The 22,917-nt window shown below is 44.2% G+C and overlaps 1 protein-coding gene across 4 annotated transcripts; it reads left to right on the forward strand.

The window, feature by feature from the left end:
- Positions 1–1,393: 1,393 nt before the first annotated feature.
- MSRB2 (methionine sulfoxide reductase B2) lies at positions 1,394–21,805 on the forward strand. 4 transcript variants are annotated; one of them, XM_031021860.2, is made up of 5 exons: positions 1,394–1,581; positions 10,152–10,252; positions 14,424–14,500; positions 19,721–19,898; positions 21,040–21,805. In XM_031021860.2, exons 1-5 carry the CDS (start codon positions 1,470–1,472, stop codon positions 21,142–21,144), a joined length of 573 nt encoding a protein of 190 aa, XP_030877720.2. In that variant the 5' UTR covers positions 1,394–1,469; the 3' UTR covers positions 21,145–21,805. The 4 variants fall into 4 exon arrangements, with proteins under 4 accessions (XP_030877720.2, XP_030877721.2, XP_081676870.1 ...); XM_031021861.2 differs by having other exon boundaries at positions 19,724–19,898; XM_081820744.1 differs by having other exon boundaries at positions 19,730–19,898.
- Positions 21,806–22,917: the final 1,112 nt, after the last annotated feature.

The raw sequence follows: 22,917 nt of genomic DNA on the forward strand, positions 1-22,917 counted from the left end.
CGCAGGTACAGATTGGAGGATGGGAGATGCTTGGTGCTAAATGTACCTTCCAGATGATATATTGTATAGTACCTTTCAAGTGAAAAGTGTAAGAATTAGGAATTTTTGGCACTGAGAGAGGGCTCTGTGTGTGTGTGTGTGTGTGTGTATGTGTATCTCTATCAAGAAAATCTCAAGAACATCCTTCTGACTTCTCTTCTTGTCTTCTGCTTGGTGACACTTCTATTTATCTCTATAAAAAATAGTGCTATCCTGGCTTTGGGAATCCACACTTCTGATCCTGATTCCTACATACTGATTGGTTGTGTGATATTGATAAACCACTAGCTATATTGGCCCCATTTTCACCATGGACCATTTAAGGTAGGTGGTCAGATGATCTTGCCTGCACCTTCCAGCTCTAAACAAAATGCATGGCCTAGGTGAGTGATCTCTGCCACTTGGATCCCAAGCACACAGCATGCTTAAAGTAATCACATTATTTTAATATGAATTCTCTACATACAACCTTATGACATGGCATGCAAAACACTGGAAAAAGTACATCACTGGAATCATCCAAAATGAGTTTGATCACTTAACATTGCAGTGCTGTAACATCTTTGATAATATTATTTGCCCAAGAGAAAAGGAAGCACATATGCATATAAAGATTTGTACAGGAGGGCGCCTGGGTGGCTCAGTTGGTTAAGCGACTGCCTTCGGCTCAGGTCATGATCCTGGAGTCCTGGGATCGAGTCCCGCATCGGGCTCCCTGCTCAGCGGGGAGTCTGCTTCTCCCTCTGCCCCTCCCCCCTCTCATGCTCTATCTCATTCTCTCTCTCAAATAAATAAATAAATAAAAATCTTTAAAAAAAAGATTTGTACAGGAATGTTTCTAGCAGCTTTATTTCTAATAAGGAAAAATTGGAAATAATATACATGTCTATCGATAGATGACTAGATAAATATATTGTGGTATATCCATAAATGGGATACTACTCAGCATGAACAAGGATTCCATTTATATGCAACTCAAGAAAATGCAAAATAATCTGTAGTTCCACGATACATACAATTCTGCAAACAAAGTAAAACAGATCAGTGTTTGGGCTGGGGGCTGGGAAATGGAGTGGGGAAGGGTGGTGGAGGGAAGGGCCGGGGGGAGAAGCATGGGGAGGCGGTGGGCACGCCGGAGCAATCAGGTGGGCAAGGGAGAGGGGGCTTAGGGAGGGTCAAGGGAAGGCCGGTAGGTGTAGGCGCGGAAGAGAGCTGGGAAGAGGTACTTGGAGGCGGGCGGGAGTTGGGTGGTGGCAGGACTTGCGAGGGTGGAGGCAGGGGTGCCAGAAGCAGTGGGAGGAGAGAAGCAGGAGGAGGAGAGGCAAGGGTAGGAGCCCGGCTCGACGGAGGGAGGCGGGGCGCGCGGGGAGGGAGGCGGGGCGCGCGGGGACGGTGTGCGTCGGCTCTGAGGGGCCCACGCGTGCGGCGTCATGGCACGCCTGCTCCGTGCGTTCAGGGGTTTGCCCTTTCGAGGGGCGCCCTTGCGGGCCGTGGGGGGCCCAGCGGGCAGAGGCGGTGCGGGGGCCAGTCCCGACGACGCAGGTAGGACGCGGGCCGCGCAGGCCCTGCCGCCGCCTCCTGGCTTTCGGTTTTACTTCACCTGCCTGGACTAGAGGGCCCGAGCGCTGGTTCTGCACCTGGCGCTTCCTTCTCGAGAAACTATTTGGGTGCGCCCGTGTCCGCCACTCCTTGCGGTCCTGGACGGTGGGTTGTACATTTAGAGAGGTGTGGGCGATTGTTACTGATTTCCTCCCCCCCCGTAAAATGTCGGGCTCGGGAGCCCCTATCCCCGGACTCCAGGTGAACAGTCGCGGTGGTTGGGTCAGCGACCAGACACCGCGCGCTCCCTCCTGTAATGGCCTGTGGTCTGTTACACTGTCCCCCTCTTAAATTCTGCGTGCTTCTTTTCCTAGGTGAGAAGCAAGCAGTTCAGACTTCGGATTCCTGTGGATTTAATTCTTGCCCTGCTGTTTCTATGTGTGTGTCCCGGACCCAGGGAGACGTGTGGGCTAATAACTAGTTCCCCTTTAGACTGATAATCATTGTTCGTCATTGGCTATGAGACAGACCAGGGAAGTGTGTGTGTGTGTGTGTGTGTGTGTGTGTGTTTCTTCGAAATGCCTTTGGCTCCTCTGTTGGACTGTGGCACATTTGCCTTTCACCTTTTAGTATGGAGTCACCTGGGGAGACCTGTGCCAATGGCCCTGTATTTCAGATATATTTCAGGGTAATTTAGTGCTCCCTGTGCGTTGGCTTCATGGGCAACTGCCCCGCTGTCCCATCTCTGAATCCGATTGTGTTATGTATCCATTGAAGAAATGTGAAGATACCTATCTCCTCTGAAAATGTATCCAGTCGCTTGGACTTCTTTTTATCCCCTGAAGTTTTCAAAATGTTTTAAATAAATAAAAGCACAGGCAGTGTGGAGTAGTGGCTGATCCAACATGACTTCCAGTCATGGCCTTCAGCACCTCTTGGTGTAGTAGTCAGCCAATCTGATGATATTTGTTGCATACCTACTGTGTGCCAAGCATTGGTTTTCTGAGAACCACAGGTGATGGAAACATCATACTTGTGGGCTGGAGCTCTCCTCATTCCCCTTTATAGGATAGTGGTTTCAATGGAAACTTATCTTTTATGGTTGTACTGGTGGTGTCAGAAATAGCCTAATGAATTGCCTTAGGATCAGAAGTTCTTCAGCAGCATTTAAAATTTGGCCAAACTCCAGTACATAACAGGAGCTGTGTAACTTATCAGACACCCCCTCCCCGGGGGTGTCTCCCTTCCTTATTCTAAGGAACTGATTAAAAAGAACGAAACTATGTGTACAGAGATGTTTTTAACAGCCCTGCTCTTAAGAACCAGAAACTGGCTATAACCCAAATGTCCATCAGTTAAGGAATGCTTAAGTAAACCAGAAAAGTTCAATTCAGCAAACTATTAGGCACCCATTAAAAAGTATAGATTGGTAGTAGTTGGTGGCTAAGGGCTTTGGTGTGGACATTGCCACTTACTGGCTCTATGTCTTTGGGCACGTTCTAAACTTGGGCACGTCCTAAACTTGGTAAGCTTAAACCTGTTTTTTTCTTACATAGAATAAGGATAATGATAATAATAGGGTTGTACAGAATAAATGAAAAAAAATTAAAATGCTTCATCACAATGATTGGCACTTAGTAAGCACACAATAAATGTTAATTATAAAATTACATAAATAAATGGAAAGGACAAAAGTGCAGCTACATTTAACCTATGTTATAGACTTAGGGAAGGTTGAAAGAGAAGCGAGAAGATGTTGATAGTGATGGAGGACAGTTCCACAGCACTAAGGTTTCTGATATGCGAGAGGTACCACCCCTATGATTTTGTCGTCAAGATTAACAAGAGCAAAGTCAATGCTCAGTCTCTCAGTCGAGACTGAAAGAGGAAAGTAAGGAGTATCCTGGAGAAAACTGTTGTTTCAGGAAAACACTCTAGAAATACTCAACTAGGAAACCATCCTGAGCATTGCTTCAACCAGTCCAGTCACTGGGGTGGGAAAGAAGACTAATCTGCAAATTAGAGTGGGCTGGGGATTCGTTCTGTGCCAGTTCATAATAGATGGTTAGTCTCAACAAGTATCTATTGAAACAAGACTTGTTTGTGTGTGACACTTGGCAGTATAGCAGCTGTGGCCGGAAAGGTTAGCAAAACCAGAAGGAGATAACCGGTAGGTGACCATATGACCAAGAGAGGGTGTTCTTTAAAGATGAGAAGATGTAAGCCCACCTCAGGAAACACGTGACCAAGAAGAAAGACAGCCTGTGCAAATCACAGCACAAAGAAAGAAAGGAAGCCAAAGGACTGAGTTTTTCAAAGCCTAGTTCAAAGGAAAGCTGTGTAGCTATCTAGTACAATAGCAGAGCACCCAAGTCTTTTGATAGTGAAGATAGCAAGAGAATGCAGAGGGAATCTGGAAGACATGTGGCCCCAAAAGGACCAACTCAAGGTGCAGATGATGTGGGTTCAGGACAGGAAACACCTCAGTCATGCACAAAAGGATGGGAGGACCAACGCAGAATCCTCTCCTGGCCACTGCTGGCCAAGTAACCTTACTCATTCCTAAATTCTCACTTGTTGTGTGTCGTATGTTCGGGTACCAAACTGCTGTTTGGTAAAACCGTGCAGAATTTACTCATGATGCAATTTTCATTCAGAATTTAGTTGTTTCCTAAAGCATAGTGTATTAGTTGGCTGGAACAGCCACAACAAAACACCACAGGCTGGAAGGTTGAAACACAGAAATTTATTTTCTCATCATTCTGGAGGCTGGAAGTTCAAGATCAAAGTATCAGCAGGGTTGGTTTCTCCTGGGGCCTCTCTGTTTTGCAGATGGCCGTTTATCTGCTCACACATCCCTAGAGTCTCTTCTTCTTCATATAAGGATACTGGTCAGATTGGGCCCATTCTTACGGCCCCATTTTAACATAATCACCTCTTTAAAAGTCCCATCTCCAAGATACAGCCAAATAGATTAGGGCCTACCCATATGACCTCGTTTGACCTTACTTATCTCTTTAAAGGCCATATCACCAAATGCACTTGCATTCTGAGGTGCTGAGGTTTGGGACTTCAACATATGAATTTTGGGAGGACACAGTTCAGCCCATAACACCGTGGTTACAGAAACCTCTGTAAGTGGTGCAGACCACATATATGCTGACCTGAGAGCACCTAGCTGACCACTGGTCATTTTGCTATCGAGGCAGAGTTTGTCTTCTCTTGACAGAGTCTTCCAGGCTGGCAGATTTATAGTTAAATTTTGCTCAGTTGGTGCTCAAAGAGCAACTAGTCTGAACATGGTTACCCACCTATGAAACCTTTCATACACACAGTATAAAAGGGACATACTGATAAGGATTAGCGGAGCCATGAAAAATGTACTTTCTGATTTAGATGAAGGAGTAATTCTTCCATCTAACAATTTAAGTATTAGTTTTAAATTTTAAGCTAAAAAAAAAAAAAAGAGGGAGGAGGGGAGTATCTGAAAACAAGTAGTCACTCTAATATGTGTAGTAAAATACAGAACAATTGGAGAGGGAGCTGGGATCTCATCCGGGACTCAGACTTTAGGTTCAAAGCTGAAGTGTGGGAGTCCCACTGAATTTTAGCTCTTCTTGAATTCCCACTTTCTCGTGTCAACTCTTGTATCGTATTGCATGTGGAAGGACACTAAGGACAATGCTTCCAGGAGACAATCCAGTTTTTTTTTTTCCCCCTCTAATCCATTCCACTTCCTCCCCAAAAGGAGAAGGGAAGATAATAGCAGCTTTCCAGATTATAATTCCCAATCTTCGGACCAAGAGTCAGTTTTCCTCTTAGAAATCCATAGAAATAAGGCAAGATGTTTGCCAAAGCCAAGAATGTAGGTGGAGTGACATGGCAGGACAGGTACTTGCAGGGTAAAGAAAGTGTTTTATCATGGTGCGCTGTTACCCCTTTCCTTAATAGATGTCAGTGATAGCCAGGGTTCAGGTTACACACATTCCCCTCAAAACCAGTTTAGATTCTGGGAGGAGGAATCAAATCCTACTAGCAAATCCTGCTCATGCTCTTGCCTTCCTTTTTTTCACTGTATGAGGTGGCCTCTGTGTGACCGATCCCAGCTTAGGTCATGCTGACACATTGGCTCTGGCCAAATTTTGGATCTTGCCCTTTGTTGAAGGCTTACAAAATGTACACATCTCTCGGTCTTTTAAAGTGCCTAAAATGGAATGCCTTCCACTTCCCTTATGATTCAACACATAGTTCACATCCGTTAAAACCAGTTCCAATCCTCCTCGCCGTGGAGCCCAATGCAGGGCTTGAACTCACGACCTGGTCGAGACCTGAGCTGAGGTCAAGAGTCTGACCGACTGAGCCACCCAGGTGCCCCTCCCACTAGCTGTTAAAACAGCAAAAACACCTTTCCCTGCTAAGTCAGCCTGAAAAGATTTCAGTGTTCCCACCACTCAGCTGGTGGTTAAGCTGGCATTGCTTTGTGAAATTTCTGTTGTTACCTTGATAGTTATCTAAAGCTTATACAGTCAATAAAATTTTCACAATTTAACTGGCCTCCCATATTTCATCTACCCAAGGTCAAGCTTAAGAACAGCTCCACAGCTCTTGCCTTTTTCTCCTAAATGATCAATTTATCCTCTTCACTGGATCATTCCCAGCAGCATACTAGAATACTGTGATCTTTCTCATCCTAAAAAATGCTCTTCATCTCACTTCCCCTTCCAGCTACCTCCGGAACTCCTGAAAGGACTTACCTGTTTGCACTGTCTCCCTTTCCTTCTTCCTATTCTGTATCAAATCTATTCCAGTCAGATTCACACACACACGCACACCCACTCCTCCACCTAAACTGCTTTTTCAGGGCACCGCTGACCACCATATTGCTAAACCCAATGGATAATTATTAGTCATCTCTGTCTAGGACACCACATTCTTGCAGTATTCTTCCTGCCTCTCTGTCTGCTTGTTTCCATCTCCTCACCCTGTGTATCTTGGAATCCCTCCAAGTCCAGCCCTTGGACCTCTCTATTCTCTTGACAGTCACTGACTTGGGAATCTTCCAGGCTGATGGCTTTAAATAACATCGTAACACCGAGGAGTCCCAAATTTACATCTCCACCTTGGACTTCTCCCCAGTTTCTAAATCCATGTATCCAACTGCCTACTTGACATCTCCATTTGAATATTGAACTGAACATTGAATTTTGAAAATACTGAATTTTTATTAACAAACCTCCAAACCTGTTCCTCCTGTAGGCTTCCCCATCTTCTACTGCTCAGACCAAGGAACTTGGAGTAGTGCCCCTTGACCATGTTCTTTCATGTACTTCACATCCGCTCTGTCAGCAAATCCTCTAGCTCTGCCATCAGAATACGTCTGGTGTGTGACCCCTCTAAGCTTGACTACTGCCACCACCCTGATGCAGAACTCTTCCATCTCTCAGCCAGGTTGTTAAAGTGCCCTCTGTCCTGGGTGCCCTGCTGCAACCTTTGGCCTCCTTCAATTTCTTTTAGTGTATCAGCCAGGAATCCTTTTAAATATGCTAGGTCATGTCATGCCCCTGCTTACCTTCCAATGACTTCCACGCTCAGAATAAAAGCCACCATCCTTAGGGTAGCTTTCAAGACCCTCGTTGGTCTGCCCCCACCCGCATTAGCTTTCTGCTCTCACTTCTTTTTTTTTTTTTTTTTAAGAAAGCATTTAATGTTTTCTTATTTTTTTTTAATTTTATTTATTCATTTGAGACACAGAGATACAGAGAGAGAGAGAGAGCTTGAGCAGGGAGAGAGGCAGAGGGAGAGGGAGAAGCAGCCTCTCCGCTGAGCCAGGAGCCGGATGTGGGGCTCGATCCCAGGCAGACGCTTAACCATCTGAGCCACCCAGGCACCCCACTGCTCTCACTTCTAATAACTTTCCTGCTCACTCCACCCATTCCCCCTGGCCTTCCTGCTATTCATCAAACATGCCAGGCACACCCAACTAATTTTTTCTCTTGCCAACATGCTCTTCTCCTAGGTATTCACATGGCATATTTTCTCATTTCAGTGTGACAACATTGAACAGTTTGGGCAGTGAGAAAAAAGAAGTGGTACAAACAGGGGAGAGCATAAAAATTAGGAGACTTTTGTGATCATCTATACTGGAGTTAATGGTGGCCTGACCCAAGGTAGTGGCAGAGAAGTGAGAATGAGCAGATCCTAGAGTTATTTAGGAAGTAGAAGCAACAGGGCTTGGTGCAAGGAAAAGGGAAGAGTCATGCATGATGGCCTGGCATTCTGATTTGAAGCATGGGGTCAATGAGAACACATGAGAGGAGGGGCAGATTTGGGTTGGGGCAGGGGAGATACACGAAGTCCTTCTGTGTGTGGTGTTTGAAACGGGACATCCTCGTGGAGGTCTCCAGGTGTGGTTATATATGGATCTAGAACTCAGCAGAGATCTAGGATGGAGGGTAAAATAGATTTGGGAGTCTCATCATGTGGATAGTACTGTAAGCTACTCATTGGATAAAATCACCCAAGGGGCAGGTGTGGTGTGGTAATAGAAGCGAGCCTAGGACGATAGATTCATCCGAAAACCACCAGTATTCCAGGGATGGCTAGAAGAAGTGGGGCTGAGGAAGGACGCTGAAAGGGAATAACAGGAGAGACGAGTATTGGGCGCCATGGAGGCCAAGGGAAATAAAAGCTACCACAGAAGAATGTCAAGTGTCAATACTACGGAGAAGTGAGAGAGAAGGATGAGGTGTTCTAGGTTTTACCGAGAAGTCCTCAGTGGACTCTGAGAATGGATGCAGTGCAGTGGGGGGAGGGAGGGTGCTGCGTCTTCAGTGCGTCACACCCAGAGGCACGCGATGTCGGCTTGCCCCACTGTTGGTCATGCTTACTTGGCTTACTTGGTTAAGGTGGTCACTTGTACATTTTTCCATTGTAAAGATACATTTTCTTCCTTTGTAATTAATAATATTTTGAAAATGTGTGACTCTTCCATTCTTCAGCAGTTTCCCACCCAGGGTTTTAGAATTCCCTGATGATTCTTGCTTGAGTCACTTATAATTTTAGTGATTATAAAGATTTTTTAAAAGGTTTATCATTCTGGGCGCCTGGGTGGCTCAGTCAGTTGGGCATCTGCCTTCGGCTCAGGTCGTGATCCCAGGGTCCTTGGATCGAGCCCCGCATCGGACTTCCTGCTCGGAGGGGAGCCCTGCTGCCTGCTTCTCCTTCTCCCTCTGCCATTCCCCCTCCCCACCCCCGCCTTGTGCTCTCTGGCTCTCTCTCTGTCAAATAAATAAATCAAATCTTTTTAAAAAATAAAAATAAAAGGTTTATCATTCCTTGTCCATTTATTACTTGGCATTCTGCCTGGTAACTCTGAAAGCCACTGAGCAGCAATAATTGTCACATAAATACATTCTGCTTTGCTCCCCAAGAAATGAGTTCCAGAAAAATAGTGTGTACCTGAGCTATATTTTCATAGGCAATTTCAGAGGTGCATTTCCAGAGTAAACAAGAAATCCCCATAGCCTTGTAAAAAGTATTTAAGAAAGGACAACTTTTAATATATTTAACAGATTAAAAACCTTTTAATAAAATGTAAACAACTATAAGCAATCAACAATATACAATACTGAACATACCATATTGTATAGTATTATGAGCTAGCAATGAAGACAGTAGTCTTTTCTTACCTGAAAGATAATTTAGGACCTTTTGGTAACCAAAAGTGAATATCAAATACGATTTTCAGACATGTTTCATATTTGGTGGTGATACCACAGGTGTCTGACCTTTCATCTATGTTGCTGTGATCAGGTTACTAAGCCTCCAGGCCTCTGTGTTCTCATTTGTAAGTCGAGGTGGACAGATTATAAAATCCTTTCCAATTCTTCGTGTTGGATGATTGAAACATTGATTATGTACGTCAGGCTTCCTACTCCCCTTTGGCTAAAAGGAGTATTGTCCTACTTGCTTTGTTTACACTCACTGGAGTAAAAGTAGTGAGATTGAAGCATAAGAATAGATTCTGGTAGGTCTCCGTTTCCTTTTAAGGGCATCGGCTAGTCTCTTCTTTTTTCCACACAAGAAGATTTTTTAATAAAGACCTCCGTTGACAAACAAAATCAGAGAGATTTTTATAAACCAGCGAAGGAGAAGAGTTTAATAACCCACTAGCTCAAGGTTCTTTCCTCTCCAATCACTCAGCTACTTCCAGATGTATCCTGACGGGAAATACTCCTCTGAATGTAGTCGTAGAAGAAGGATCAATTCTACCCCCGGGTACCTGAGGAGAATTTATTCTGCATTATTTCATATTTGAGCTGCCTCTTGAGCTTCTGTACCCCAGTGGGACTGGAACACTGGCTGGCTGCTTGCTGTTCCTTTCTTGTTAAACTGATGAGTCAATTGAAGCATTTTGTACTGGGGCTTTCTGGTCCCTGTGAAGGAAGATGTAGGAGAGGGAGGGGACGGCCTTGTTCTGCTGGGGGGTCATGCACTTCAGGAGAAAAGCTGAAGAAAAAACGTCATTGTGCCTTTTTGTTTTAATTTTTTAAAATTCCTCTTGAACCACACAGGGTCTCTCCCAAAGCATGGGCCGTCTCTCACCAAGAGTGAATGGCAAAAGAAGCTGACTCCAGAGCAGTTCTATGTTACGAGAGAAAAAGGAACCGAAGCGGTAAGCTGCGCCCATGACAGTTTTGTGATTGGATGGGTCGGGGGTGGCAGGAGGGCGGGCTGGGACAGATGTAGCTACAGAAGCCCACTCATCTGCATCTGCTCTGCCAGTCTGGTCCTCCTCTGTGCTTCTCCCTCTCAGGCATCGCTGCCCATCCACTGGTAGGAGGCCCCGGATGTCTCCCCTCCCTCGCCTCACCCGCCTCTTCTGCCCCCTCGGTAACCTTCCAGTTGCTCTGCTTCTCTGCCCGATCTTGCCTCCACGCTGCCCCAGGTTTCCCCCCGCCTCTTGCTGGGTGGATGGCATGTGGCAGCCTCAGGCTGTTCTGGCTGCCATTCTCTACAAGGCTGCCAAAGAGGGGTGCCTGGGTGGCTCAGTCGGTTAAGCGGTTAAGCGTTTGCCTTTGGCTCAGGCCATGATCCCAGGATCCTGGTGCATCAGGCTCCCTGCTTAACAGGGAACCTGCTTCTCCTTCTCCCGCTCCCTCTGCTTGTGCCTTGTGCGCGCTCTCTCTTTCTCTCTCTCTCTGTCTGTGTCAAATAAATAAAATATTTTAAAAAAAAAAAGGCAGAAGAGATCTAAAAAACACAAATCCAACCACATCCCTCCACTGCTAGCAATCCCTCAGTGGTTTCCCACTACTTCCAAGGTAAAGAAAAAAGTTTATTTTACAAACGGCTTATTAGGCCCTACAGGCTCTGCCCTCTGCCTTCTGCCCCTATCCTCAGTCTGGCTATTTTTCCTCTTTATCTCCACACTTCGACCACACTGCCCTTCTTTCAGCTCTCAAACACCCTGGGCTCCCTTCTCCCTAAGGCCCTTGCCTGCTGCGTCCTTCTTCTCTCCCCTCACCTTGCCCTGTTCATTCAGACATACCTCTTCCCTCAGCTCCAATCCCATGTGCTCGGCCCCAAGCCGGGCTTGCTTTTCCCAGCACTCTCCCTTTAGAGCATTTGCCATTGTTGGGACAGTCCTGGCACCTAACATCGTGCCCAGCTAGAGTCTGCACTCAGAGAGTAAATTTTTGTGAATACTGAATGAGTGCAGGCTGAGAGGCGCAAACATTATTTAAATGGCATTCAACAAGCTCAGCTTTCGTTCATTTCCGGAGGGAATTGTCCTCAGTGGTTCCTCATAGTTCTGTTTTCCCAACACAGCGTTTCTTCACAAGTCGTCTATCTTAGACCCAAATATAACCCTTGGAATAGAGCTGTTGAACGTGCTTATTAGACATTTTCATTTGTGAAGCAGACCCCACGGAGTGGACCACGGTGGTTTTGCAAAGTTGTGGAGTATTTATATCTTTTCTTCAGCAGTCCCTGCAAAGTCCAGACAACTGTCCATGTGCACGTGGCCTTATCATCATGGTGAACCCTCAGCTTCTCTGATGCTGAAGTCGTTAGGCCAGCAGATCCCAATAGAGTCTTGTAAAGTACTGGTATTTTTTAAAACCTCCTGTGGGTGGGATTTTAATAATCCTTCATGGGGAAAGAGACACAGTCATTTATTGCAAATGGTTGGGGGAGCCACGTGTGATGCTCTGTGTGCAGTTGGGTGTATCCCAGAATATGTAAGCCAGCCCTTTCTCAGGGACACAGCCGGGCGGGGTTTGGTATATGTACAGAGCCTGGAGATGAGCTGACAGATGTTGAGGAGAATAAATCTGTGGGATTCGCAAACAGATGGTGCAGTATACTCTGTGCATTTGGCCATTTTACAAAATGAGCATCATCCATTATTTCAAGTAATGTTATAAATCCCTTTCAGCTGACCCATTTCCACATGTAACTTTTTAGAATATTGCAGAACCAACTGTAAGCCTGGCTAACGAAAGGGAAGTAACACATCTCAGCTTTCTGTTTGGTGACTCCAACTTAAGAATTCAGTTGTACATGTTTTGATCGGGCAGCAATAAAAACATGTGCACTCTACTAGACACAACAAAGGAGTTTATAGCCTGGTTGCGCAACAGCTAAAAGTCAAGTATCAGTAGAAGGCCGGTTTCCTGCAGGCCTTCCTCTCTGTCCCCTACAGATCTGCTCTCCACATGCTTCACTCTGCTCTGGGAAGAATAACATGCTCCCTTCCCTTCTGACTACTGCTCAGGTTTGGCCAGTGGATGATGCTAGCAAGGTCAGAGGACACAACAGAGAAATAGGATCCAGGGTCCTCTAGTGCAGGCTGTAGCTCCCGCAGGCTGCCCTCACCTACAGGCTCTGGTAACTGCCTCTTCCTTTGTCCCACGGGCCTAGTAGGGGTGGGGTGTTCTCAGAGCCACTGGCCCTCCGAGTGCTTCACCCTCCCTTACTAGTTTCCACTGGCCCTGTCCCCACCTTTGTAAATCGTTCTGTATGAAATTATCTGCAAATCACCCCTTTGAGTGTGCCATCTGTTTCCAACAGGTATGTTGTATTGACCAGACCAAAGGAGGGAGAAGTCCCATTGGTCCAGACAGACTGCCTTCGGGCCACTGTAGCAGGATACCACAGACTAAGGGGCTTAAACAACAGACATTTATTTCTCACAGTTCTGGAGGCTGGGAAGTCCAAGATTAGGGTGCTGGCCAGTTCAGTTCCTGGTTTTTCCCCCTATCTCTGTAACCTTAGCACCCAGACCAGCACTGGGTACATACTAGGTTTTCAAGTAAATATGAGAATGAACAATTGAGAAAGAAGTTGAGTTTGGCTCTAAATAAATGATAGGACTTCTACAGAATTGAGGGAGGAGGAGGGAGACATCAGGAAATCAGTCTAGGAGGCAGTGGATAGATGTCACTTCATAAAAATGCCTCAGCTAAGGATTCCTTTTTATTTATTTATTTTTTTACTGGGATACCTGTTGCTTGTTACTTGTTACTTCACCTGTCCCCTGCAATGACATAATTATATTTTGATTTTGATCAGACTGTCTGGATCCTATGAGTAGGCTTTCCAGATCAGCTTCAGGACAGGTAGCCTTTTGGCACGTGTGTCTCGTCAGCCCAGGTGGGAGGGGTGTGAAACTTCATGGCAGATGCCGATCCGTGCCAAGGTTGGGAGCCGGCATGCGGGGTGGGGGACAGGCCATAAAAAGATCAGCTTACTACTGTTCAGATTTCTGCAGCTAAGTTTAGAGTCTTTAAAGAGGGAAAACGTCTAAGTGTGCCCAGATGGTAGGCTCAGTGGGTTATTTTGAAATTGTCCGTTATGTGGCTTGCTGAAAATGTGCTGTTAATACTACTACAGGGAATTTGAATGTTTGACCTGTGAATTTGTTGAGTTGGGGAATCTAGAAAGGGCAGAAGAGTCCAGCTTATTTCCTAAGTCAGTTCTGTGACTTGGTGACCCATTCTGTGCACTGACTTCTCTTTCATCCCGTGAAATGGGATAGTGCTTGCCACCAGGCTCTGGTTATGGATCTTCCGTGGTTGGTTTATTGGTTTGTTTTTTTTTTCCTTTTAATTTACTTTAACAAAAGGAATTGGGCAAGAAGATCTTTGTTTCTTTTTTAACAATGAAATCCAGTTTTCAAAATAGCATTTTGCAAGGTACTGACTTGGCAGACTCATTGCCTCAAGTCTCCTGTGTTCTTCTTGGGAGACCTTTGAAAGCCTACAGACTCTTTAAGCCACAGTTAATGAAGTAATTTCATCTAAGTAGTAACTTCGGTACTGGGATAATCTAACTCATTATTTAAACATTTATTAAGTATGCTGTGTCCTAAACACCCCGACGTGAGGCATGTTAAAGGCACAGCCACGAGCCCACAGAGCTGTGCTTTTTATGTATTTATATTCTATCTTTAATTGGAGATTTCACAGTGTTTTAGACAGTGGACTGGATTCCTATTGTATTAGCTCTTTTGAGATGAAGACTGAAATCTTACACAATCCAGAGGACTGTTCGCTCACTTTTTCATGGACTTTGATGTTCTTGGATGAAAGGTGCTGTATAAATACAAAGCATTATTAATGTCATAATTTGAATATTTGGCACTTAGGCCGGGTTGTGATAAGCCTACAAGGCTGCTTCATTGGGCAGGTTATGATTTCCTCTCCAGTGATATTTACACTTTGTCCAATTAGTACAAAAATTCCTTTATTTGGGGACTGAATCTTGGATTTAAATCTGCTGTATCATCTCCTGCTGGTGTTATGAGAAGCCTGTACCTGATATGTCTAATTTACTTTCAGCCTTTCAGTGGGGTCTATCTGAATAACAAGGAATCAGGAATGTATCACTGTGTGTGCTGTGACAGCCCACTCTTCAGGTAAGGATCGAGAGAGGTACTGAAGGAGAATGGACCTCCAGATTTCTTATAGCTCTGTCTCATTCGAAGCCTGGGATAAATACATGCCCGTGTTGTTTTTAATTGCCCTCCTCATTTGGCATGGCTGCTATCAGGAGAGCTATTTCTATAAAATACTTGCCCGTCTTGATTATTTCCAGCGTTTAGGGCAGTTAACGAGACTTCTTAGCCTATATTCTTTCTTCCCGTATCCCTGAGAAATAGCAAACAAATAAAACTTCGTAGGCACCTTAAGGTAATGCTATTAGAATATTTTCCTGGGAAAGTATTTAAAGAAATCTAAACCATAATAGTATTTGCTTGGCCATATGATTAAAACTATCTCTCTCCAAGGGAAAATGGGTTTATAATTTAATTTGGGAAATGTAGAATTTTATGAGGATAGATTCCCCACAGTGCTTGACAGTAGTGAATACCATGCCCCCTTCTATATAGCTAAAAGTAAATTTAATTGTCCCTTGATTTCAAAGCCTCTTTTAAGTCAATCAGGATCTGAAATCTCTCAACAAAGGCTTTTTTGTTTAGACATGCCGGAAACAGTCTAAAAAAAGTAGATTCGATGAAGAAGAAAGGAAAACATCTTTGAAGTCCTGTTTTCAGAACTTCAAAGATGTTTTCCTTTCTTCTGCATCAACTCTAAATTGGTTTAGAATAAAATATAAATCAAGCCAGCTCTGTGAATCTTCCATTAGGCAGCGCTTCATTACATCCTCTGGGCTTTGAGCAGACTGGGCTTTCTTGGGCTGCTGGCTGCTAATGTGGGCTGAATTTGGAAAGCCAGTCCCTGCCTGCAAGGATGAGGAACAATTAGGATTGATTTCCCTTCATGCTTACGGAAGGGCAGGTCTTTGCTCAGATTCATTCACTATGTCAGTGGCTGGTAAGGAGACATCTAAGGTAGCGGTCGGCCCGGGATGGCCTGGTGAAAACTAAGAGAAGCAGGTTAATCTTAACAAAGTAAAATGTGGGACACATATTTCTGAGACATTAGTTATTCCTTGACGTTTGGTTCTGTTAAGGAGGAGAACTAGGACCTTGAGGTGGCCAGCCTGCTTTTAGTCAAAAAAGGTGTACCATGGTGTACCGCCTTGTTACACTGTGGTAACCAGATAGATGTTCTTTTCTATCTTTGGACTGTGAAAACAAAAGATGAGAAGTCACTCTTGTAAGAGCATTCTTCTAATTTGCATTCTTCATTTTTTGACTTTATTGGTGTTCCGGTTTCTGCACTAGCAAAGTTGAGACCTTTTCCCACCTAGTGCCCACCATCCCTCACCACAGCAGTCAGTCATGGAGTCTCAGAATGCTGGAGCAGGGAGGGACCTGAGACCAGAGCGCAAAGCTCTGTCCAGTAGAGAATTCTGTGATCATGGAAATGTTCTGTATCTGCTCTATCCAATATGGTAGCCACATGTGGCTCTTGAGGACTCAAAATGCTGCTTGAAGATGAATCTTTAATTTTATTCAATTTTAACTAATTTAAACCTAAAAGCCCACATGTGACCAGTGGCTACTGTATTAGCACAGTGCTAGTCCAAATTAAGGAAGTTGAGTGACCAACTGCGGGTCGCGGAGATAGTGAAGCAGCCAAGACTAATAGGAGAACCAGCCGATTCTCCAAAGCCCGTTTACCAAAGGCCAGGGTACTGAGCCGCCAGTTCACCAGCCTGACTTGTTTCTTTTTTAATCATTTAGTTTTGGTTGGAAAGTTTCTATTTTCTTTTCTTAGGGACTTTGGAGTAAGTTTCTGTTCCATTTTCCTGCTACTGCTGTTGCTACTGTAACTGAGACTGGGAGAAATAAGAATATATTTGTAAGAATCTCTTATGTTCCAGAATATACTCTTCTTAAAGCTGTATTTGTTTATAGGAGAGATGGTATAGGAGAGTGGCTAGGGTGCTTGGGTATACATCGGGGCTCCATTGCTGTGTGACCTTGGGCAAGTCTCTTAACCAGTCCATGCCTTAATTTCCTCACCTGTGAAGTCGCATGACTTCAGAAACCTGTGAGAGGATCAACTGAGGTACGAGGTAACGCATGCGAAAGCACCCGGGCCGTGCCTGGCATGTGCTGAGCACTCAGTACACGTGAGCAACAATTCTTCTTAGAGATAGATCCTTCTTCAGGCTATCTATATGAATAAATCTTTGATAATGAGGAATTCTTGTGAATGTGTGCTAGTTAATGAGAATCTGTAAGTGGAGATTATATTCCTGAGCATGCTTCCCATTCAAGAGGATAGTCTTAGGAAGATATTCTTGTTTTACTTCTCATTCCCCTCTCTCCCCCCACCCGTCCCAGTCTCCAGCCTTAATAATAGCGAGCAGGGGTGGAGAAAAAGTCAACGTTCCTTCAAATGCTTGTATAGGTAGAGTCAAAATGAGGCAAAACGTTGGTCAACCCAGAAAGAGTCAGGTAGATGTGGGACCGCTGCCTCTGGGCCGCTGGGCTCCTGCTGCCTGCAACACTGCTTTCACACACGGCCACCATGGTGCATGTTCCGGGAGACACACCTCTCCAAACCAGAGGCCTCTGATCCAGGGTTTCCAGGTCAGGAAGACTCTTAGGATGTTATCGCTCCCCTGGGGACTCCAGTCTGTTGCTTTATTAACCTTGGAATCATGTGACTTTGCCCCCGCTTCCTGTGGTTCCCCTTTCTTCTCCTTTCCCCTCTCCCCCCGCCATACCAATTCTGGAAGTGTTTATTAAAATCGACTGTGGGGCCACATACCTCATGCTCCTACATCTCCTCAGAATAGAGGGAATCTGAGAGCCTGATATTACTTGCCTTTTTACATAACATCCAGATGTCCTGCATGTTATAAGGAACTAAGTGACATTGGTGAAAAACCTTTTGTGTGTTCCCATTCCTCCAAACGAATGGAAATTCTTCTAAGATGTTATAGAGTTGGCAATTCTCACCAGGTGCCTCTGCTATTGGTTTTGGGGGCTCTGGAATTTCCAGAAATGAAGAAACATCAACGCAAATAACCATATAACAAACATGCAAACACGTAACACACAAACACATAACAACAACAACAACAACAAAAAACACTAAAAAAAACCCACCTCTAAGTGTATATGAAAAGAGATGATCCAGTATGGTTTTAGTTTTCCAAGGGAGAGCCTTGCTAATCATTTAACTATGTATATTGGAACTTCAAACTGGCCTTAAAGTTAGATTTCCACTCTTAAATTATGTATGATGGGCCTCTCATATTCCCTGGTAAAATCTCCAGATTCTGTATATTGCATCAATAAAGATTTATTGTTTCCCATAAACATTTTAAATGACTTTTTATTAGCCTTAGATTCATTCATTAAAAAATTTATTATATTCATAATTCTCCATCAAAATGCCTTTAATGATCACTAGTTACATTTAACTTTAAGGGTGGAAAGGCTGTGATAAAAAGACACTTAAAATGTTTTTCCCTGGGCCAGGGTAGCTCGGATGAATAGTTTTGAACCCTTTCAAAAAGGGTTGCAAAAAAAATTGGACCTACAGCTGCTCAAATTTCATGGATATCTGTTATTAATAGTAATGATGTTTAAAAAACATTGTAGCTACTGACTTACGTACCATATATCTGACACCATGCTAAATACACTATACCTAGAAAGTATGTCAGGTAACCCTCTCAGCAGCTTTGTGAGGTAATAAGGCCATTACAGTTCTACCCATTAGGGCACTGAGGCTTTAAAAGAGTAAATAACTGGCCAAGGTCACACAGATGTATCAGAGCCCGGATTCATGCCCAAACCTTTTGGAAGTCAAGGCCCTTATTCCTCAAAGTTCTAAAATCCTGGTCTGAGGACCCCGGGAGTTCCTGGGACCTTTTTAGGGGATCTACAAGGCCCTCTCTTTTCTAACTGCCTGCCCACGAGGCCACATCCTCTTCCTATACTTCAGTCAAAATAAGATTGCAGCAGATTGAATGTAGAAGCACATATGAAGAGTCAATGGTCTTTCCTTTTTTAAGCTAGACATTAAAGAGATTTGCAGAATTGTAAAACATTGCCACTCTTCTCACTAAATGTTTGTTTCATTTTGGAAAATATAATTATCTGTCAGAAGAATAGGTTATTTATGCTACCAGGTAATGAATTTATTATTTTAAAAAATAACGTAGAAATATTTTTAAATTCTGTTATAATTTCTAATTTGTTAAGCAGTGATACACATAATTCATGTAAAGAAAAGAGATCCTCAGTAATTTTTTAGTATAAAGCAGTCTTGAGATGAAAACATTTGAGAATGACTGCATTACACTAGACTTTCTTCTGGGGTTTGTGCACTAAACTGAGCTTCCTTCTGTGTTCATAGTCTCGGGATTTGATTATTTGCCACTTTTCCTTCTCTTTGCTCAGCTTTTTGGGTTTTTTGTTTTGTTTTGTTTTGTTTTTTGTTTTTTGCAGTTTACAGTGCATTTCTCTCCCTCTTCCTTAGAGAGAGAGAGAGCTGTCTCCCTGCCATTAAAAAACTTTCACTCTATTTTCCTGGTGCCATTTGAGGGAGCTCACCTTCAGAGCACGTGGAGAGTGGTTCTGTGGCGAGTGGATTCGCTTGTTGCCCTCCCACTCTTTGGTCGGCCCTTCTGGCCCTCTCCCACCTCGGCGTCATTAGCTCCTGTGGGACTTGCCCAGAAGGGTCCCTGCACTGGCAGCGACAGATGAGGCCTGGAGGGGGTATGGAGCCTGCCCAGTGTCGCCCAGCTAAGAAATGGCAGAGGCAGCTTTGGAATCCACACAGGCAGGCAGGTAACCCAAAGGGCCCGCTGCTGACAGTGGGCATTTCATCCGGCTGCTGGGCCCAGACCCTCATGCCCTCCTGTGACCACGAGTGTCTCATTTCCGTTTCCCCCTTGCCTACATTTAGAGCCCTTGGGTTTGATCTGGGTTTCCTAATACGCATCACAGGTCACAAAGCCCCTAGTGTTTTTCAGTCCCTGTCAGACACGGAGAGAGAGGCCTTCAGCATCAAAGGAACAAGAGGTCCTTTGACGATGATGAGATGTGTTTAATAGTGAAAGTGCAGTGGACGAGGTTCCCATGGAACGGATTGCTCCTGTAACTGGCCTGGCGATCTGGCAGAGGAGAGAGGAGGGGGTCAGACCCTGCTGGGTAGAAAAATGAGTTGGGGCATAAAATGCTCTTTGTATGTTAATAACGTCTTAGCAGCTGCAGGCTGGTGAATGTCTTCCACAGTTCCGAGAAAAAGTACTGCTCCGGCACCGGGTGGCCTGCCTTCTCGGAGGTGCACGGGGCGTCTGGCTCTGATGAAAGGGACGCGGGCATCCTGAGACGTGTGGACACCTCATTAGGATTAACTCGCACCGAGGTTGTCTGCAAGCAGGTGGGGTTTTTTGTGTTGTTTTGTCTGTTTGGTTTTCCCCGATGCTGCCCCAGCCCAGGTGCCACAGAGAGCCTATGTGGTGTTAAAACCTGGGAGTACTTCTGTCACTACAACACCCTGGGTTTCTGTGCTTGCTGCTTCTGATCCCTCTCTCCCATGATTCTGGGCACCGTAAGGAAGAGAAAGAACCTTCCTGAGCCACTTTGAAGTAGCCTTTTCTGGTTCTAGCCTTCCAGAGATGGGCCAGAGTGAGGGTCTGAAAGAAGGAGTTGGCCCTGCACATTGTTTGGAACGGGGACAGACAGCAGGAAGGCCCAGGGTGCTCGGCACCTCTCCACCTCCTTCCCACTCTGCAGCATGTCACCAGAAGTCAGAGGGACGCTGCAGGGAATGTTGGCACATTATTCCTTCCGCGGGTCTGGGAGGAGATGGTGCCTTAAATCCAGACAACAGGCTCATTTTTATATCCTTGGATGCTTACTTTTTTAGCTTTTTAAAACACCAGAGGCAAGCAGATAAACATAGCATAGTCTTATCATCATCAAAAAACCATAATAATACACTGGCTGCAACATTATCGAGTACTTACCTAGGAATTGTATTAATGCTTTACATGCACTGTATCAATTAATCATCACAAAAGCTTTATTACGTAGGTATAATTGTTAGTTCCCATTTTATAGATGAATAAATCAAGCCCTAAGTTAAATAACTTGCTCACATTCTCACTGATAGCTATTTACCGCTACTGTGCCTTGCATTCTTTGACTTCTTTTTTTTAAAGACGTATTTATTTATTTGAGAGAGACAGAGAGTGCACACTCGCATGACTGTGGGAGTGGGGGGAGGGGAAGAGGGAAAGAATCCCAAGCAGACTCCCCACTGAGCACGGAGCCCAACTTGGGCTCGATCTTGCGACCCATGAGGTCATGACCTGAGCCAAAACCAAGAGTCGGGCACTCAACCGACTGAGCCACCCAGGCGCCCCGGCATTCTTTCATTTCCTACATGCATTCTGCTGTGATGGACTTTTTCCCCATATAAACACCGGAGTGGGGTGGCCATGTGGGGTTCACCAGTCTAGTTTGTCTAGAGAACTTTGTCTCAGTGGAGAAATGACAGAGGCATCTCTCCTTTGCAGTGTGAAGCCCATCTTGGCCATGTGTTTCCTGATGGACCTGGGCCTAGTGGTCAGAGGTTTTGCATCAACAGTGTGGCCCTGAAGTTCAAACCAAGGAAACACTGACTGTCTCCGAGGATCCCTTTCTATCGCCACTGCTTCATTTACCCCCTCAGTTTTCAATTTATGTGAATGACTTGTTTTATTTACTATCAAACTAAGCAAAGTTTGCTGCTGGCACCAAGCAAGTCCCAACTTCTGTAATTGATTTACCTGGAATCAACCCAACCCCAACTCCAGCTTGGATGGTGGGATTTCACAGAATGACAGAGGGGCAGCCATTTCCGTCCAATTGACTTCTTTAGGCTTTGCCTGGGACCAGAGGGCATGGCTCTTTGGGGACATTAAGAAACTAATGGACTACAAACCAAAAATTCCTGCAAAACTACCCTGAACTTTCCATGGTATTAAGTCGTTTGTGGACATACATAGGTGAGGGATCAAGAGAAAAGAGGAAGGAAATATGGGATCAAAGTAATCAACAATCCCAGCATTGAAAGAAGTACCAAGGACTGGGATTATGGAAGAGCAGCATTTGGGAGACACACATGGTGATCAGTGGGATGCATGATTCTTTTTCAAAATTTTAGAATGTCTTGAACATTCTGGTTTCATCCCTTCTACCGGCAAATAAGTTCCAATGGGAGTTTGTTAGATTTCAGTGATAATGAGTAAAAGTGGCTACAAAGTTAAGCTTTAACATGTTCAAATAAAATATTGAGTAAAATTTTATGTGTGCTTTTTGTCTGAGCCTATGAAGTTGCTCTTTTATAAAAACAACTCTGTGGGGCACCTGGGGGTGGCTCAGTTGGTTAAGCGTCTGCCTTCAGCTCAGGACATGATCCCAGGGTCCTGGGATTGAGCCCCACATTGGTCTCCCTGCTCAGTGGGGAGTCTGTTTTTCCCTCCCCCCTCTGCCCTGCTCCTGTGCTCAATCTCTCTCTCTATCTCAAATAAATAAATAAAATCTTTAAAAACCTGGAATATTTTTTAAAAATCTAAATCAAATACCAAAAAAATTAGATTACATGGTAGTAGGCATTTGGTTATAGCAACACTAATAGGAACTCAACTGTTTCACAAATTGAGAGTCTTGAATAATTTGCTATTGAAAGTATTTAAATTATTTGGGACATAATAGAAAGGAAACGGTTACTCCATTTCTTTTCCTTATTAGCTTGTAATGCATTATGCAGCTCGTTTTTTAGTGGTTACCTTGGAAATAACAACATGCATCCTAAACTTGTCACAGTCGTATAAAAATTATTACTTTTTGCCACTTCTCCAGGGATGCTAACCTCAGAACACTTTAACCCCATTAAACACCCTTCCATATTTTGTGTTACTATCCCTATGTATTTAATTTTACACATTTTAACCCCCACAAGTCATTATTAATTTATATGTCAATATTTATTTATATTTACCTACATTTTTGCCCTTTCTGTTCCTCATTTCTTCCTGAAATCCTGTTTCCCTATGGGGTTATTTTTTTCTGCTTGAAGAATTCCTTTTTGTTTTAGTTGATGATTCTTCTAGTGATGGATCTTTTTTTTGTTGGCTGAGAAATGTATTTATTCTCCCTTGAAATGTTGAAAGCTTTATTGAGAAAAAGTTGACATACGAAAAAGTTTCACATATTTATAATTTTGATGAGTTTGGTCTCCTTTCATTTTGGAAATATTCTTTTCCCTGGGTATAGAATTCTAATATAGAAAAATTTTATTTCAGCATTTTTAAAGTTTTGTTCCATTGTCTTTGGCTTCCATCATTTTCTCTGAGAAATAAGTTGTAAGTGATATTGTTGCTCCTTTGAAAGCAGTGTATTCCCCTCCTCAA

This window comes from Leptonychotes weddellii, chromosome 5 (genome assembly GCF_054177405.1).
Source record: "Leptonychotes weddellii isolate Sample4059 chromosome 5, ASM5417740v2, whole genome shotgun sequence".
Taxonomy (NCBI): Eukaryota; Metazoa; Chordata; class Mammalia; order Carnivora; family Phocidae; genus Leptonychotes; species Leptonychotes weddellii.

Bases quoted from the DNA above. Each gene is read 5' to 3' on its own strand.
- MSRB2 (XM_031021860.2), top strand. From the start codon at position 1,470: ATGGCACGCCTGCTCCGTGCGTTCAGGGGTTTGCCCTTTCGAGGGGCG. The intron at 1,582-10,151 runs GTAGGACGCGGG...TGAACCACACAG, and splicing joins GGCCAGTCCCGACGACGCAG to GGTCTCTCCCAAAGCATGGG. The intron at 19,899-21,039 runs GTGGGGTTTTTT...TCTCCTTTGCAG, and splicing joins CCGAGGTTGTCTGCAAGCAG to TGTGAAGCCCATCTTGGCCA.